The sequence below is a fragment of the Epinephelus lanceolatus genome, chromosome 13 (assembly GCF_041903045.1).
Source record: "Epinephelus lanceolatus isolate andai-2023 chromosome 13, ASM4190304v1, whole genome shotgun sequence".
Classification (NCBI taxonomy): Eukaryota; Metazoa; Chordata; class Actinopteri; order Perciformes; family Serranidae; genus Epinephelus; species Epinephelus lanceolatus.
In genome coordinates, this window is record NC_135746.1 from 29758357 (window position 1) to 29777533 (window position 19177).

General features: G+C 40.9%; 2 protein-coding genes across 3 annotated transcripts in view; both read right to left on the bottom strand.

The window, feature by feature from the left end:
• Positions 1–834: 834 nt before the first annotated feature.
• On the bottom strand, positions 835–7827 carry LOC117270520 (solute carrier family 22 member 2-like). The gene is made up of 11 exons (XM_033648173.2): positions 7285–7827; positions 6599–6702; positions 6318–6472; positions 6038–6206; positions 5772–5886; positions 5129–5229; positions 4652–4866; positions 4461–4569; positions 3480–3592; positions 1727–1826; positions 835–1233 (listed from the first exon to the last, which is right to left on the bottom strand). Exons 1-11 carry the CDS (start codon positions 7684–7686, stop codon positions 1140–1142), a joined length of 1677 nt encoding a protein of 558 aa, XP_033504064.2. The 5' UTR covers positions 7687–7827; the 3' UTR covers positions 835–1139.
• A 5464-nt stretch (positions 7828–13291) lies between these two features.
• The window catches only part of igf2r (insulin-like growth factor 2 receptor), a 53427-nt gene continuing 47541 nt past the window's right edge, over positions 13292–19177 (bottom strand). For both annotated transcript variants that reach the window (XM_033647926.2, XM_033647925.2), the window contains 8 exons: positions 17626–17743; positions 17079–17225; positions 16721–16905; positions 15457–15643; positions 15209–15358; positions 15040–15109; positions 14590–14874; positions 13292–14514 (listed from right to left, as the gene is read on the bottom strand). In XM_033647926.2, the coding sequence (XP_033503817.2) occupies positions 14356–14514; positions 14590–14874; positions 15040–15109; positions 15209–15358; positions 15457–15643; positions 16721–16905; positions 17079–17225; positions 17626–17743 (1301 nt within the window). In that variant the 3' untranslated portion in view covers positions 13292–14355. The remainder of the gene's footprint in view (positions 14515–14589; positions 14875–15039; positions 15110–15208; positions 15359–15456; positions 15644–16720; positions 16906–17078; positions 17226–17625; positions 17744–19177) is intronic.

Here is a 19177-nt window from a genome sequence, read left to right on the forward strand (position 1 = left end):
TGCTGCACCGATCCTTATATCATCAGGTGAGCTATTCTATACATCAAGCCTGGAAACAGACAAACAACAAAGATCCCTATATGATACAGCCAAAACAAAAGAATGCAATATTTACAATATTTAGAGCATGTGCATTTGTCTCCCCCAGTAAAAGCATGAAAGTAGAAATAAAAATGCATCACAATTCACCTGAATGCAAGAATTTAATTGTTTGACAGTTCAACTTTTCTCTAGTGGACCCCCAGACCTCCTGTTTCATATACTTCCCCTCCCCTAGTGTTGAGTGAAACCTACGCCCTTGAGTCACTGGAAATAAAATGTATATGTCACTGCAGTTGGTGTTTGTCTTTCTGGTTAAGTGGCTGCTTGACAAATATTTGCCGTAGGATTAAACCACACTTGCTGTTACTGTTGTAAGCGTGGACCACCATCAATCAAATCTTAGTACAGTGATACTCAATTTACAGGCCAAACCTGGGCCATGGCAGGGTGCCGGCTGGCCTGCAGACCATTTCCTTATTCACAAAAACAAAAATTGATTTACACTCAAATTTTCTTGTACTTTGAGTGTAAATAAGGTGCACAAGTGCATAAAAAAAGAGCTTGTTTATCAAAAAGAGCACCAGGAGGTGTTGCAACTGGATTTGCCTCTTGGCAAAGACAAGTTAGAACAGCCAATATCGACAGCAAAAAATGTTTGTTCATTGACTCAACCCCTTCCTTCTTGCCCCCCCCCCCCGGGGGCAAAGCAAGTCCAGTAGCCCTGTACTAGGGTTACAACTTTCAGCTGGGAAAAATGTTTCATAAATAATAAATAAACACCTGGAGTCCAAGTTGTGTTCAAAGAAAACTCTTTAATAATTTAATAATACATTTCTATAATAATTCTGATGATATCCTAACACTTGAGTCCACACACCCACTCTCTGTACACACATTTTACTAAGTCATCCAACGTCATTCATCACCAAGGCTTAACACAGAAACTTTACAGCTGCAGTTCATTCTCTGTGGGTCGTAGACAGACACCAAAAACTTTGACAAAGCTCATTAAAAAACAAAAATCAAAGATAGGACTTGATGTATCTACAAGCAACACTGCACACAACATAAATAAATACTTTGGTCACAGAGGGAGATTAAACAGTTGCTGGTTCTTTGTTGGTTGTGACATCGTCGTTGGGCAGCAGGTTGTCCAGCTGCTGGCTGTTCAGTGCGGCTTTCTCCTTCACTCTGAACACACAAAACACACACACAGTTACATGATGTACAATAGGTACAAACTTGAGTCTAATATAGAGCTGCGAGGGTTAATCGAGTAGTCAATCAACTGAAAATTGACTGACAACTTTCTTGATAATTGATTGTCCGTCAAGTGCAAGTGTTCAAATGCTAAGATTTGCTGCCTTTATAGGTCATGTGTGACATTAAACTGAAAGTCTTTAGGTAAAAGCTGAATTATAACGCATTTTTCACTGTTTTTTGACATTTAGTAGACAAAAGATTAATCAATAAGTGAAGGAAATAATCTTCATGTCAAACTGAATCTAATATACTGGCACAACATGAGAAAAATAAGCCATTATCGTCAGCATAGCGTGTCATATCCAGAATATGTATATACAGGTGTACATATAAACAAAGACAGAAGTTTGTGCCTAAATGTGTCTTGTAAAGAATTTCATTATTTAATTTCTTGCTGCATGATTCAGCGGAGGATACTCACTTTTCTGGGAACTCGATGTCATCAATGGTGTCAGGTAGCGGCACACCTCTGGTCTCAGGAAGCAGCAGCACCAAACCACCGGCCAGGAAAGCCAAAGTGCCTGCACATCACAATACAATATATTCCTAACTAAATGAACTTTGAACTTTTACAACAGCACTGGAATAAAAGAGTTAAGTCTATTTCTGATTTGCCAGACCAGTCCAACTGAATCTGCATTTGTTTTTACATTCTGGCAAATTAAAAAGAAGCCTACATCAGCAACCTCTGCCAACAGCGTCACAAGGCGCTAACTCCCACTTGTTTTGCATTAGTAACAAGCAATATGAAAACATGATTAACACAATATTCTGTTTGTGTGTTTATAAACTGTGTAATGAAGCCACCAGTGTTTGACAGGCTGTGAACAGAGGCCGACAACATGAAGGAGATCAAATTTTCAGTACAGGTGGGAGAGGGGACAGAGCGATGCATGCTGTGTTTGTTTACTAGGAAGTTTGCGTGTTTTTTGGGGTGACAAAACAAGACATAGAAAAGCTAGTCTCTCAACATTTTGGATTTGAAGCCGACAAAAAGGGTGCCCTAACTGGCTGCGAGTGATGTGGTGCGCCATTTTGAGATGAATATTTGTCAGACGCCCTGTTTTTATTTATTCCTGTCGCTCCCTTTGAAGGCACCGCAATGGACAGAGAGGTTTTCTCCAGGTGCTCCGGTTTCCTCCCACAGTCCAAAGACACGCTGGTTGGGTTAATTGGTGACTCTAAATGTGAATGTGGGCATGAATGGTTGTCTGTGATAGTCTGGCAACCTGTCCAGGGTGTACCTCACCTTTCACTCAATGTCAGCTGGGATAGGCTATAGTCGCCATGCTATCCTTAACAGGATTAGTGGTTATTGAAAATACTACTATACTGGTGAGCTAAATGACAACAACCAACTTGCTGTTGGTTATAATATGTCGTCTCTCAACCATCTTTAAGTGGTTATGTCTCTGGTCTGATCTCAAGTCAACAGCTCATATTTACATGGTTTGTTGTCATGACAAAACAGAGGTGCATATTTAACAGATTCAGTGTTGACAGAGAGCTCCGTTGTTGAGTGATGTGACATGAAAGTCTGAGGCTTGTTTGTTGTTGGGACAGTGTCAAGTGTGACACCTGGTCAAATACGGTGTACAGGTCCAGAATGGTGTCAAAACCGGTTTGAAGATTTTTACATCAGCCCAACCCTACTGAACAACAACTGGTCCCAAATGGTATGTAACACGAGGTAAAAGCAGACTGATGCCTAGTTAGGACTGGATTTATTTCTCTAGGGGAGGTGGGGTGATTTTAGTATAACCTAAACTTCTCAGTGATTTAAAGCCAGTGATGGGAGTAATTTCTCATCGATTGAAGAGCTGCTTTTAATAAGCTTGTGTGAAACTCTACTTTTGCGTGAAAATGGAGTAGGTCGAGACCTTTCCAGCAATACAGATGGTCAGAAATGCGTTTGGTTGACTGATTAGTGTGGTTTCTGTGGCAGCTTTTAGGCATTTTGTCAAAATATGACAGTCGCTTTTGATGATCAGAACTAGAGCTAGATTAATAAATTGTCTAGGCTGAAATATTCGTTGATATTAGCTCACTGCAGATACATCAGCAACAAAAAAGTCAAAAAGTTGATTTTTTTAGACTACAAAATGTCCTGTTTAGTTTTATCTACAATCTCTCCGATGATTGATGTTCTCACTTTGTAATAAAATAAAACCCACCAAAGATGATGAGAGGCAGCTCCAGCCAGATGACAGCCAGTCTGTAGAGCAGGAAGGGGGCTACAATGCCTCCGACATCACACAGAGTAGAGCAAACTGACACTCCCAGGTTCCTACAGGCAAAAGCAAACAACCGGTTGTTCATTATGCATATTTGCACATATAGTAAATTTACTTTTCTAAACACTGTGTTGGGAAGATCCTCAAACACTCAAGATGAATTTTTCATTTTTATTGTTTGTTTTGTTTTGAAAATGCAGTCTCGGGGTCGTGTCCCCACGAGGTTGTAAAACTCGTCACACACAAAAAAACAAAACTCCTGGATGGTTGAAAAATGAAAGCTTTCATATTCTAGTGCAGTCACAGTTTGGCCTGAGGGTGTCACCAGTGCTAACAGACCAACTGTCACCTATGCATTCAACATACTAACATCAATTTTAGCATAAGTCCAAGTGTTGTTGTACAAATGAAGCTATTTTAGATATTTATTTGGCACTTTGGTCCAAAGAAACCAACAATAAGTGTGTTCAACTTTTGTAGAAACCAAGCAGCAACCTCTAAGGCTGAAAAATTAAGCTAACGTTGAAGTGCCAAAAACTATAGTTCCTCAAATGGCCACTTGAGGCTGGCTCCAAAAGCGAGTCAATCATCATAGACCTCCCTGTTGAAATGTTCAACAGCAGAAATAAACATGTTTACAGCCTGGTACAAAAACCGGTTCGGATCTCTATAGCTAATTTAACTTCATGACAACTGCAAGGGGACTAACTTTTTATGTTACTCACCCGTTTACATTTTATTAAGGCTTAAAGTAACGCAGCTAACTCAAGTCACTGCACCCTGTAATCTAAATATGGTCACATTTCCTCCAAAGATGGCGATGGACAAAATGCCAAACTCGTAGCTTTATGGTAGCTATGTCCATTATTCTATACAGTCTATGGTAGAAACATGACATTTTGGGAATTGCAAGTGCCTTACCTGACAAATGTTGGGTAGAGCTCAGTGTTCACAAACACCACCATCTCAAAGGCCATGGTGATGCCCAGCCGACCGATGCAGGCCACCACTGTCTTAAACCAGAACATACCTGCAAGGAAAGAAAGAACATTTAATCCGATGATAGCTGAATGGCTTAGTTCCCCATCTCCACCTTTATCCTAAAAACTTACTGTCAGGGATGAGGGCGGTGATAAAGCAGGCGGCTCCAGCTACGATGTTGGCGGTGGCGAAGGGAATGCGCCTGCCGATACGTTCAATGGTGAAGAGGATGAGGAAGGCAGCAGGGAACTCCACCAAGCCGGAGATGAGGAAGTCAATGTAGACGTTTCCTCCCAGAATACCCAGCCTCATGATCAAACCCTGGTAGACCACAGCGCTGGTGAACCTGGAAGAGATGGAGGGAGGATGGTACATGTGCGCCAAGGATGGATCGTTAGATTTAAGAGTCTTTTATTACAGAGCTTTATTTCAACATACCTGCCTAAAATAGTTGTTACTACTTTGATGAACTTAAAACTGAACTTAATCTGAAGCAGATACCAACAGCAGTTAACAAAGTTTGCTTACTTGAATGAAATGAGACTTTCCAATTTCCAGTACTATAGTTTCACTTCAGCAGTCTAACTACAAAAATAAAACATACGCACCAGTTGTAGCTGAGGATGAAAGTGTGTTTTCTCATTTTTGGAGTTCTGATCAGGTCCATGAAGGAGGCAGTGCAGGATTCGGCATTATCATCTGTCAGAGTCTGCAGGATCAAACACACATCATGAGTAATGCCAATAATAAAAATAAGTAAATAAATAAATAACCTGCTTTCCTCTTATTATTTCAAATGCATCACAAGTCACATCAGTGAAGCTTTAATTCTGTCATGCATTTACATGTAACTGCTGTACATGTGAAACAGGAAAAAATGCTGTGATTTCACTTTTTTTTATATTTTACAGATTATTTTTGGCCATATATTAACAGTTGGGGGTTTTTTTTTAGATATTTTATGGATTTTTTTTTATATTTTACTCATTAAAAAGTTACAGATAAATTTGGGAAGAAAGGAAGCTGTAAAAAAATAAATAAATAAATTGAATAAAATCAAGTGATGAGTAAAGTGTCTTTCATCTACAGGAAGTGTGTTAAGGCTTCAAATACAGTTACTGCATTTACGGCAGCAATAACAAAGTGTGTGTCCTTTCCTAGACATTATTTTAACAGATGTATAAGTTTTGTCTGTAACTGCCCTGGTGAACTGGACAAAGTCTGGTTTCTCATTGTGTGTTTATTTGTTACCTCGATGTTCTTGGACAGCGTCATCTTGTTCTCTTTGGCCATGGCCTCAGTGATCTCCACAGCTTTGGACTTTTTATTCTGAGAGAGAAGCCATCTTGGAGACTCTGGGATAAACCTGCAAATACAAAACTTTCATGAAGCTATGACAACAATCTATATCTTGTATTGGCACATAAACATAGCAGAAGAATGCTTCTGAATCTTCTAAAATGGTGGTTCACTTCCTGTGTGAAGCATAAAATATAAGCATGAAGAGTGTTTCCTACCAGTAGTAGGACAGGAAGATGATGTAGGGGATGGTGATGGCGACCTGCAGCCAGCGCCAGTCGGTGATATAGTAGGCAAGCAGAGGGAGGATGAGGATGCCGATGCTGAAGAACATCTGGTAAATGACTCCCACTGTGCGTCTGTACTCAACTCCCACTATCTCTGTGACTGAGAGAGAAGAAGTGGAATAATGCTTGAGATGTGTTTGTAGCTTCTTTAACTTTGCCAACAAAGTCACAGCTGTAAATCTTCGCTGTAAGGTTTGATGTTTGTTCTTACTCAGCACGTATCCGGCCACCCAGCCTCCTTTCACTCCGAACCCATAGAGAGTTCTGAAAACCAGAAGAGACACGTAGTCTGGAGCCACTGCCACCAGGATTCCTGCGATCCCATTCAACAGGTTGGACATCAGGAAGCTCATCTTTCTACCAAACCTGAAGACAGACACAAACGTGTCACTTCGACACAAAAACGTGGAAAAATAGGGTCTAGATTGGAGGGTGCCAAAGAGAAAGTTAAATTAAGACAAGAAACCAGATTAAAACAAATCATAACCTTACCTGTCAGCCAAGTAACCAATGGCGATACTCCCAACCAGGAAGCCCACGTTGAGAGTGGCTTGGTACATATCCACCAACCAACTGTCTGAACACACCAGGTCAAACTGGTACAACAAACAAACAAACAAACAAAGTCAATCATAAAATTTATTGGTCGCTTATTATTTTTCTTGGAAACTCTTAAAACAATTAAAATACTTTCTTATAGAGGGAAAGTTAGGAATTGATTGCATGTTAGAAAGTGACTTTTTGGTGTTTTTTAAGCTCCTGATTTCCTCTACATGGATCTAAGGTTGAACAGGAGGGAACAGGTAGTTCTACACCAAGAAACAGTTGAAGAACATGGCTCCTTCTGAACCACGAGTTATTGTTTAGACATTTCTGGTTTAAATAAACAAGATTCAACATGCTAATTTGTGAGTTTTAGAGGTGCTGGTGGGCGACTTTTTGAATTTAGGAGATCTCCAGGCTAGCTGTTTCCTACTAGTTCTTCTCTTTATGCTAAGCTTATAGTCTTCTACTGGGTCTTCTCGTCTAACTCTCGGACACAAAGCAAATAAGCTTAGTTAAAAGAAATGTTAAACTATTCCTTTAAAGTGACACATAGAGTGCAATAAATGTTCTTCTAAAAAAAATGCTACACTCCCACTAAGAAGCTGTATTCTTCCATGCTGCATCAAACTTACCTCGGTAACAAAGGACTGTCTTCCCTCGTAATCGTACTCCCATCCTTCTCTGCAGGCCGTCGTAGGAGTTTTGCTGAGGTCCAGCTCCTCTGTGTCACAGGTGAGTGCTGTGGCGTTCCAGTCCACCACGTACTGCTCACAGGTGCTCTGCTGCATCACTCCGGAGCTGTTGACGAGAGGCACCGTCAGCCTGCGACTGTCTGCCACGCTCCAGCCGCATGACTGCCTCATGTCCACCACGGCCGAGTCTCGACACCAGTGATCCGGGGTGAAACCCTGGAAGACGATGCCGACGTACACACCGGCCCAGGGCATGGACACCATGCAGAGCAGAGCGAAGATCCGCTTCTGAGAGCGGCCGAATTTCCCTGCTTCTTCCAGGATGTCATCGAAGGTGGTCATGGCTGCGGAGGTGTTTGTCTCTCGCTCAAAAACTGACAGAAAACTGACCAATTCACACACACTGTACAGATTTGTCAGTGTGTAAGCTGAGCCTCCGTCTGCAGACTGACCACTAACGCCTGTCCTCTGGGTTTTTAACAGAACACACAGGAGCAAAGGTCCACAGAAAGAGGTCATTGCCTTACCAGTATTGCAGTGGATCATTAAAAAATATCTTTACCATCACTTTTTCAGACGTCAGACCACTGACGCCTCCAATGGACCGCCCAGGGCTTCATTATCATACTGACACCAACATGAACACATGGACACATCTGTGCAGCCTGTGCCTCATGCACCTGTGCACACCGTCAGTAATGCTGTTAATCAGTCAACAGTTAAATGGAATCTCTGGAAGTCTGTTAGACATGAGGATGTCAGATCTGGCTGGTAGTTTTTGATTGTGAGGAGCCAGGAAATTAATCATGTTCGTGTCAACATGCAAAGTGACATGGACATGATCCCAGTCCAAACACATGGTCCATGTAATACGACTGTTCAGTGAAGGACAGTGCTGTTTTATATCTCAGGTCATATCTTGGAAAATCTGAATACATTTGACAAATAAAGTCATTCAAACACGTCTACTTCAAGTCTTATTCCCATTAGAACAGGTCCTAGTCAAGCCTCAAGTTATTTCAAACAAGTCCAAGTCAAGTCTCAGGTCAGTCACTGCTCATTTAAGTTCAAGTCCAGTTTTGTTTCATTCTACAAGTCACAGTCAGGTATTAAATCCATCAAGATGAGCACAAGTCAAATCTCAAGTCCTCACAGATGAGTCCTTTGAGACTTTGATAAGTTTCAAGCTCATCAAGACAAGTGCAAGTCAAGTCTGAGGTCCTTCGAAACAGGGCCAAGTCAAGTTTTAAGTCCATAACGATGCATTCAAGTCTTGTTGCAACATCTTTGAAACAAAGTGAGTCTCAAGTCCATTGAGATGCATCCCAGTCATTTTACAATGTCTTTGAGACAGGCTGAGTCTCAAGTCTATTGAGAGAGGTTCAAGTCATGATGCAACTTTCCCAAGACAAGTCAAGTCTCAAGTCCACTGAGACACATCTAAGTCATGCTGCAACTTATCCAAGACAAGGCAGGTCTCAAATCCATCCAGACACGTCCAAGTCATGTTGCAACTTCCTCAAGACAAGTCAAGTGTCAAGACCATTGAGATGTGTCCAAGTCTTATAGCAACTTCTTCAAGACGAGTCAAGTCTCAAGTCCACTGAGATGTGTCCAAGTCTTGTTGCAACTTACCCGAGACAAGGCAAGTTTCAAGTCCATTGAGATGTGTCCAAGTCTTATAGCAACTTCTTCAAGACGAGTCAAGTCTCAAGTCCATTGAGATACGTCCAAGTCATGTTGCAACTTATCTGAAGACAAGTCAAGTCTCAAGTCCACTGAGACTCATCTAAATCATGCTGCAACTAATTTGAGACAAGGCGAGAGTCATGTCCATTTAGATGCATCCAAGTCATGTTGCAACTTACCCAAGACAAGGCAAGTCTCTAGTCTATTGAGATGCACTGAAATCATGTTGCAACTTATCTGAGACAAGTTGAGTCTCAAGTCCTTTGAGATGTGTCCAAGTCTTAAAGTAACTTCCCCGAAACAAGTCAAGTCTTAAGTCTACTGAGATGCATCCAAGTCATAATGCAACTTATCTGAGACAAATCGAGTCTGAAGTTCTTTGAGATGCATTCAAGTCTTGTTGCAACTTCTGTTGCAACATCAAGACAAGTCAAGTCTCAAGTCCACTGAGATGCATCCAAGTCATGTTACAACTTATCCGAAACAAAATAAGTCTCAAGTTCATTAAGACATGTCTAAGTCATGATGCAACCTATCCGGGACAAAGCGAGAGTCATGTCCATTGGGACGAGTCCAATTAATGTTGCAACTTTCACGAGACAAATTGAGTCTCATGTCCATTGAGAAGCATCCAAGTCATGTTGCAACTTCTTCGACAGGTCAAAGTCTCAAGTCTTTCTAAACAAGTTAATGTTAAGGCTTTCGTCAGTCCAGACAAGTCAGAATCATATATCGTCCTTCAAGACAATTCACAGTCTTCTCTGAAGTCCAATGAGACAAGTCCAAGTTATGTCTGGTCCTTCTACACAAGTCTAAATTCTCAAATGTTTGCGACAAGTCCAAGTTAAGGCTGTTAACTGTGTGAGGCAACTGTTGAATACAGTTTTTATTTATTGAACTTTATTTTCAGTCTCAGGTCCTCATTTTCTCCATTTCCTCTTTCCTACGAGTCAGAGTGCGTGAACCACAGCAGTGATAAACAGCAGATCTTATTTATTCAAATAATGCAATATTTTTTACATCAAGGTTTTTTTTAAATAGGAAAACAGGCAAAGAGCTGAAAAACATATCAGACAACATAACTTACACCAACTGAAACATAATAATGATCTCCCATAGTACTGAATCATCCCTGAAAACTTCTTGTGCTTTTTTAGTCACAATACTAACCCGACAAAAAAGCACAAGAATGTCCATTCGTATCTTCATACAGACGAGTAGGTTCAGTACAGTACCATGCAGATAAGCCACACAAACTTTTGGTTGCTAACTACAGCAGAAACAGACTTTATGCAACGATGGGAGAAAAGAACTTCACATACTAAACGGTAGCATCTGCTTCTGTGTAATGAGGAGTGCGACGACGTCTCCTCAGGAGAGATGAGTTGATTACAAAGTGCCAAACACAGATAGATGTAGTTCAAATCTCCTTCTAACAGGATCAGGAAGTAAAAAGCTGAACGAATGTTTAAAATTAATTTTCATAAAAGTCTGTCAAGTCTGCCAACAACAGGCTCGATTTCATCTCAACTCTTGCTGGATTTGTGATGATACTTCAATAATGGATATGGATTCTTGAAATTTCATTTGTGATTGCACTAATTTAAATGTTCTTTGGAAACCTGTCCTGCGTACTGTGTATTATCACCTCGTTCTTTAAACTCTCAAAGGCGGATTTCATATTAAGTCACTTCAGAATTTCACATCAGTATCTTAGTGATATGGTTAATCCTCAAAGACCAGATTACGTGATAAATGAGATTTTAAATAAGATGTGATCAGTGCTTAGATTCTTGATCTTTCTGGAGTCTGACGATTTGACGCAAAACATGCTTCTAATAACAGGATAACAAGTTTCTAAACACCCACAGGAAAGGGACCAGAGCGTGATGTTCTCTGCTTGTAAATCATTATGGCACTCATTCATACAAAATACTTATGCTTTCAATTTCAAGACTTTATCCATTTGTTATTTTTAATCTGTGATTTGGGTGACATCCTACAAAAACTGAAAAAAAAAAAAAAAAAATTTTGTGTACAAAGCTTCAGAAATACCCTGAATAGTGACCCTTCTTTATGACTGATGAAAGCTTTTATCATCACATTTTGTCAATAACTTTAGTTTCTGTGGAGTAAATACTGAGAAAACCCAAAAGTGAATCAACTGTCATTCCAATTCATGCTGTACATAATGTAATTAATGTACATAATGCAATAAATATTAATAGTGTGTGAGTGCACTGTGTTTTTGATTACAAATCAATACAAAATCTGTCAGTTCATTAATAGGTGCTCTCCCAAGGTTGTACATTCACCAAAAGTAAGTTTGGAAGTAATCTGTGGAACTTTAAGATTCTTCTTTTAGTTTGTGAGAATAACGTGTAAATGACATACCTCGAAAATGTTCCATTCAAAATTTACTGATATAAGTAGATGAATGATCTGCAACTAATGAGTATTTTCATTATCAGTTAATGTATTGATCATTGCCTGGATTAGTCGAGTAAGTGAAAAATGTCCCAGAGGCTGAGGTGATGTTTTCAAACTGCCTGCTTTCACCAACCAACAGTCTAAAAACCCAAATGTGTTTTATTTGCAACGATATGCAACAGAGAAAATCTTCACATTTGAGAGGCTGAAAACAGAAAATATATGGGATTTCTGCTCGATGATCAACTTCAACGATTAACGATGACTAATATTTTTAATGTTCTGTTTATTGAGCTTGAACGATGTCTGCTCGCTAGTCGTTCCTCAAACTTGGACTGAGAAGTTAAACAAAGAAAGCCCTGAACTCCAGGCTGACTCACTCCCCCTCTGTGGCTTTCAATCACATCTCACAGTCAAATGAACTTCTTGGTCGACAACTAAGGAATCTGATGTGAGAAGTAGTTAAAAGCTTAAGAAAAAGCTAGTAAGTGGACCTTGAGTTAAGATTTTTTTTTGTTAAATCACTATGTTAAAGGTCAAGAATGAACTTAAATGCTCATCTTAATTAATCTATGGAAAATAAATTCTTTTTTTTTTTGGATAAAGTTATTATCTGGCATCAAAAATTCTGTTATCAGTTTACCCAGTGTGAGAATTTGTTAGATTCCTCTATATTTTTTGAGTTTCAGACTGCTCTGACAAAAGACATTTGAAGACGTCACCTTGGACTTTAAGAGCTTGTGATGGGTATTCTTCACATTGTACTGTAAGATCAAGTGGTTCTCAACCAGGGGTCCAGAGACTCTCAGAGGTCCTTGACAGAATTCCAGGTGGTTATTTTCACTTTTCAATTGACTATAAAACTGAGTCCAGTGTGAATAAGAGTCAGTTTGACAATTCTGATCATAGATTTTACCTTCTCCATGGTTATTCCCTGAACTGTAGCATCTGTCTCACTTTAGGGGTCCTTCACATGAAAAACACTGGTCAAATCTATAATGAAAATAATTGTTATTTGCAGCCCTAAAAACACACCTAATATGTTGTTAACTGGTATGAAAACCAGAGAAGAAGAATTACCTCAAAGAACACAGACAGGTCCACCATGTGTAGTTAAAGTCACAGGAGCTGGAGTTTGACTTGTTCTGACTGGAACCATGAGAATTAAATGCTACCAAGTGAGTTTGTAAATTCATAAGTCTGCTTTTTAACTGTGTAAACTAAAAACTTCACATCAACTTCTTTGGCTGGAACCAAAGAAAACAACCGGCAGGTGGGACGGCACACATGTACTCTGTGTTTATACTGTGTAGGCTTACTCATCTCACTGTCAGTTTGATTTCACTCATGAAAGAATCATCACTGATAATCTCTGTGAAAACACTAGTTTGATTATTAAGCAGAAAATATGTTAAATGTAAGTCACCTGCCTGTTTCCTTAACACTTTAATGCTCATTTCTTTTCTTATCATCACATGCATTTGGCCAAAAAAAAAAAAAGCCTGATTTCGGCACTACAAAAACTTGGCTTAACCGAGTTAAAACTTCACTTTTGATGCAGCATCATCCACAGTCATAGACCTGAATACCAAAACTGAGCCTTTAATGTACGAGAGCGTGCAAGCGGAAACACAAAATTCCCAATTTCCATACATTAGTGCCAGCGGTGGCTGTAGAAATATGGCTTTGGAGGGAGAGGAGGAGGGTGGGGGGCGGGGCTTCAGAAACCAACCTAAACTAACATCTCACTTTCAACCTCTGTCCTCGTCAACCGTCCATTCACACTTAAGGCCATCTCTATTTTCTCACAGAGCAGAGATTCGCACAGATAATCAGCACGGACAGCCGTTTAAATAATCATAAAAACAAAACTTGTGAGCAATTCACCAGTGAAGACAACAAACAAACAAAACGTCCATATTATAGAACATTATCCTCTATGTACAATGTCTCTGATCAAAACAAGACAAACAAAATCAATCTGTCGCCGGACATGATTCATCGATGAAAACGCGAAGTGAGTTCATCGTCAGGAAGGCATCGTGCTTTCTTTTCGAGGGGAAAGAAAGAGAAACATCTGCTATTATAGCAACTGTAAACAGCAAGAAAAAGACAAACAGGTGTCTTCATTCCCTTTAGAAACAACACAAGCCGACACCTTTGCTGCCCACGTCCAGGGAACTGAACCAGTTCCTCCTTTTTTTAAACTCTTTGATAGCCGTTATTCGCCCAAATACTTGTTTCACTATTGAGCTACTTGACTTACAATCTCACCACAGTTATTAAATACAGTCCTGGACATTAAAATCAAAACCAAGAATCAACTCCAAAAGTAGCTTTTGTGTGCAATGAGACATGTAGTATTATTCTCGGTTAATCAATGCTACAGTAAAGTGCTAAAGCAATGGCACAACTTTTCAAAAACTCAAAAAGAAAATAAAAATATTTAATTTACATATTTTCACTAACATGTCTCATTGAGCCTGAACTTCAAGAAAGATGAGTTCAATGCCTCTGGGGTTGATTTTAGAGTCTATATTAGATAAATGTGGAAAGACTGATAGAGAAGTAACTTATTTCATTTCAGAATTATGACAGAAAATATGAGAAAATAGGGCGCAGGTCAAAAACAGCCTGCAGAACACTTTAAATAATCAGCTATCAATAAATAAGAAACCATGTGCTAACATCAACAGTCTGTAGACAGTGGACTGGATAGAGTCTGAGGCCGAGTAAAGGTGCAGTCCAACAAAAAAATCCCAAAGAGAGGAAAAGGTTTCTGCTTTCAATATGTTGTTGGTACTTCATTGTTGTTGTTATGGAGACATTCACTGAGAAAGAAGAGTTCAGATTGGTCGTGGGGGGAGGAGGAGTGGGACGGAGGAAGTGACATCACACCCTGAGGAGGTCCTCGTCACTGTCGTCTTCGTCCCGTTTCCTATTGGCTGCCATGTTGTTACCGTGATTGAGGCCTGAGGAGCGAGGTTTGCTGCTCTTCCTCTTCTTTTCTGACTCGTCCAGGAGGCCGACCAGGTCCTCGTCACTCTCCTCCTGAAATGAGGGAAGTCTGTGAGGTTCTGAACACCACGTTCGAAACACCTGGACAGATGCTGAGACGATGCTCACCTGAAGGAAGGGGCTGCGATGGGCCGTGGAGTGCCTGGAGAGCGCGGAGGATTTGACCACTCGCACCCCCGGGACGCTCAGCACCTCGTCCTCGCTGTCGTCCTCCTGCTCGTCCAGCGAGAACGAGCGCAGGCCGTCCGTGTTCACCGGCTTGGTTGTGATGTGACCATTGCCGTGGTTGCTCTTCCCTCGGTGGGAGGACGAGGAAGTGGATGTGGGAGGGGCTTCGAGCTCCTCCATCAGCCACTCCATCTCTTCTTCTCCCCCTTCTTCGTCCATGTTGACCTGATTGGATAAAATGATACAGAGTCAGGAAAGGCAAGCGGAAGAGGAGATTTTGTGGATGCAGCATCCTTCGAAAGCAATTAACAAAGTAGCTGGCTGGAACAGTGTGTTTATCCGGAGTGTGTAAACAGAGTCAAAATTGATTCACTCATTAGACCAACACACCTTTGAGTATTTATAGGAGACTTGGTTTCCTCTCCTGCAGCAGCCGGCAACCTTCTGAATCACCAGCTCTCTGTGGGAGATGAGAGATGAGCAAAAACAGTTCAGACAGGCATTTGTGAAAATTCAACTTTCTTTAAACCTGACATTTGTTTGACGCTCTTGGTCTCACCTCCTCTCCCTCTTGTGGAGCAGGAGCCCCAGCAGACAGACAGACAGACCCACCAACAAGAGGGTCAACATCACCTCCATCGCCTGACTTCGCCTCGAGACAACTGAAGCCTCGCCGTTGTCCTCGTCATATGACTGTGTATCAACAGTTCTGCAAGACAATCAGGAAGGAAATCTTCAGTATATTCTTAAATCTGCCTTTGCTGTCTGGAGTAAAAACTTAATTCCAGTGTAAAAGATTTTACTCACATGAGACCACACACAGCGTCCGTGTGCCACACAAACAGATACTGGCATTCATCCGTCTCCAGCATAAACTCAGGGATGCCGATGCCTGCCAAGGGGTTGCAGTGGAACATGATGGTGGACGACACTGTTGTGGTCCTCTCCCGCCCACACGCCGAGTCCGAGGGCACCATCACATCCAGGTTTCCTCCTGATGAGAAAGCAGAGACGTTGTCAACATGCTTTTGCTAAGTTAACACTAAACACTATCTCTCAAGTTAACGTGATCATTAATGGTATGTTAGTAACAGCATGTGTAGCACTGAGCACACATATAAATGGTTGCATATGAGCACGCTCAGTAACACTATAATTCACTAATAATTAAAATAATAATAAGAACTTCCTCTGAATTTACAGTCACATATATTTACAGGAAACTATGGGACCCGTAGACTCTTGTACATACTTGTGCAGGCATTTAACATGACGATAGGATTCTAATTATTTGGTTTTGTAGACATCATGTCATGAACTTAATTGTTGTAGAGGTGGAAATTTTGACCAGATGAAATGAGTCCAAACTGACAAAAGAGATATCCGAAAACTTCTACACAGATCTATGCAGTGTTTTACTTTACACTGTTAGCAACAAATGCTGAGGTTAGCATAACAAGTGGATTGATGTGCAAGTCTGTCACATTATGACGAGGGCAAATGAAACAGTAGAGCTGGAAAACCCGCCCGCAGCTTCCCTGTCAGCTACAACAGCACCGAAGAGAGTTGTGTAGAAGACGAGGATGGTGTGTCGGCGTTGCTCCACTGTTGTCGGGAATGTGAATGGAAACACATCCAACATGCTAATGCACATTCTATAGCATCACCAAGGGGTGCCGATCCCCAGGATGATAACTGAAACACTATAATAATCTAAACTCTATATCATAGGAGATGTTTTGCAGTTTTACAGCCTTTTGTGACCTGTTGCCTTTTGGAAATTGTTTGTTCAGTGCTCAAACAGTGTCGTACAGAAGTATTTAAATGTTCCCTCAAAATGTTCCCTCAGTCCCTGGCAGGAGGATTCTGTCGGTCTTTGACATTTGCACTACTGCCTGTTCAAAATAAATAAACGGACAGTAGTGCAAATGCCCGTTCAAAATAAATGAAAAACAAACATGTTTTTATGCGTTTTGTTTTTCCCCACTACACCAAATCGTGACTCCTAAACCAGGTTATGAATCGAACCATGACTTTTGTATACCACCTACTAAATATAGCAGTAAATTACCTTTGATGTAGTACTTGGCCTTGCTGGAGGAGCCAATCCTGCGTCTGTAGGGTGCGTTAAGTTTGACCTGGCAGATGTTGGCACCGAGACAGGTGGGCAGGGAGTTGTTGGTGATGCCTGACAACTGGATGTGGTAGATGTACCGATCGCCGTTGGTACGGATGTCTCCAGACGCCTGATGGTGGCTGAGAGGAGGAGGGTAAAAACAAGGGCCAACAGACCGACATAGGTAGAAAATGAAAAGGAGAAGTTCTCATTTGTGCAACAATGTGAGAAATTCATCAGTTACATGAAGAAGAGTGTACTGGGAGCAGGGAATAAGCCACAGGTGGACAGCTGGAGAGTGTGCTTGTGTTACCTGAAGTAGACCTCTCCAAGACTGAGCTTGACTCCAGTGTCAGGAACCTGTATCGTCCCATTCTCCATCACCACCTCACGCTGCTTCACCGCACACGCCAACCGAGTCTCCCAGCCAATCACAAACTCACATGAAGCCTTATCCACACTGTCATGCAGACACAGATGGAGATGAGATGCTCTTAGCAAGGTGGCACATTGAATAGTTCAGAAAGCAACATTTAAGACTGACAGTTCAAGCAAGTAATTTTGTGTTTAGTAAAGTACATCAACTTTTAAAAGTACATATTTTAGAGAAACTGCTTTTCTGTGAATAACAAGTCTGCTGAGAAATGTTTGGCAATGCGCCTCAAAAACGAGAGAAAGATTAACTTAAGACAAACACTGTGTTTTGTCATTAACTGGCAGTTAGAAGTCCCTGAACCATAAAGTAAATGAGTGTTACTCCAGAATGTAGTTTATTGATCAATTTACACATGGTAGTTAAGTCATGACAACAAAAGCTGTGAATGACGCAGATTTTGAACATGTACCGTGGTGTGTGTTACCTGATGAGTGCTGGGTGTCCCACAGTGGTGCCGCAGCTCAGCTGGATCACAGTCTTGGCCTTCACGCCGTTACCACAGACATCTTCACCAGATGAGTAACTGACAAAGATCTTTCCATCTGCAGAGGCAGTTTGAGACTGTGATCAATAACTTTCTAATGCACAAAATCAAACCTACAGCTGTGACAGTCACTACTAAGAGAAAACAAGAGCTTACGTAAGTGCTGCAACCTCACTGGGGCGGAAGGAAACAAAAAATATCACCTCCTTTCCATTTAACAGGGTCTGACATTAACGGTTGCCCAAATGCCCGGGGCAAGTAAAAATAGCTGGTGGGCCAGCAGACCCTGCGCAGACATGCCCGATCGGGCAAGCAGCACCGACTCGGACACACACACATACCGGACAGCCTCTCGGTCCTTAGCCGTTAACGTTAGCTCATGTACAACACAGGTACCACACAGAAACTTTTACAAAGGGTCATAATGTGCTTCTAGTGACTGTCAAATCGCCAGCGAAAGTTGTTTACACTGCTTGTTAGTGCCTGCTCTCATGGGACAAAGATCCTCTGAGAAGAAAGACAGTTCACTCTGCTCTGTCGCCAGGAACAAACTGGGAGGCAAAGATCCTCTCTGAGGAAGAGGGTTCACTTTGCTGCAGGATTCACCAAAACGTTTTTTTGTTTTTTTCTTTTAATAAATTGAACACACATTAAAGAACATACAAGATCCTGTAGAGAATTAATACATATAATACAATACAATAAATATTGTCAAATTAAATGAAGGAAGAGGATTTTTTTTAAAAAGTCAAATAAAATATTGGGGATTTATGTAAAAATATACATAGAGACATGTAAATAATTATATAATTAAAGATATGTAGGCTATGTTAGGTGAATACTCCTGTCAGTGACCCTGACCACTGGCACTGGCAAAAGAACTGGAGTTGGTCCCCGGACGCTGCACTGTGTCTGCCCACTACTCCCAGTGTATACAGTAGGATGGGTCAAATGCAGAAGTCAAATGTATGTAATGTGCTGAGAAAGGACAATAAAGAATCTTCTTCTAATAATAATTTCTTAATAACTAGGAGATAACAAAAGAATAAAGAGATTTCAAAGACTTAAAAAATAAGGGACATGAATCAAAACAACAAGAAACGAGATACATCCCCAGTCATGCACACCCAGTTTTAATAAACTCAGTACTGTTTTTCAACACATATATTGTTTTGTCTTCATTCAATGTAGTTAGCACATATTGTTATTGCGCCATTGGTTTTGGCCGTGATGCCCCAGTAAATTTGTATTTATCAAAGGCCAAAGTGACTTTGCCCTAAAAATATCTTAACTCCAGGCCTGTAATCGTGTATTTCCTCTCCTGTTTCTGTCCTCAGAGGGGCCAGTTGCAGTGTGCTGCTTTTTTATGTGCTGCTGCCTCCATTGGCTGAGCGTCTCTGCTGACGTAAGATGTAAGTCATGAGCGAAAATATAAACCACACAGCCAGAAAAAGAACCTCTTAGGCAGGGCAAGTAAGAATTTAGATGGGAC

Coding starts and splice junctions, on each gene's coding strand:
- LOC117270520 (XM_033648173.2), bottom strand. CDS start 7,686: ATGACCACCTTCGATGACATCCTGGAAGAAGCAGGGAAATTCGGCCGC. Junction 6,703..7,284: donor GACAGTCCTTTGTTACCGAG/GTAAGTTTGATG, acceptor TTGTTGTACCAG/TTTGACCTGGTGTGTTCAGA. Junction 1,234..1,726: donor GACATCGAGTTCCCAGAAAA/GTGAGTATCCTC, acceptor TTGTGTGTTCAG/AGTGAAGGAGAAAGCCGCAC.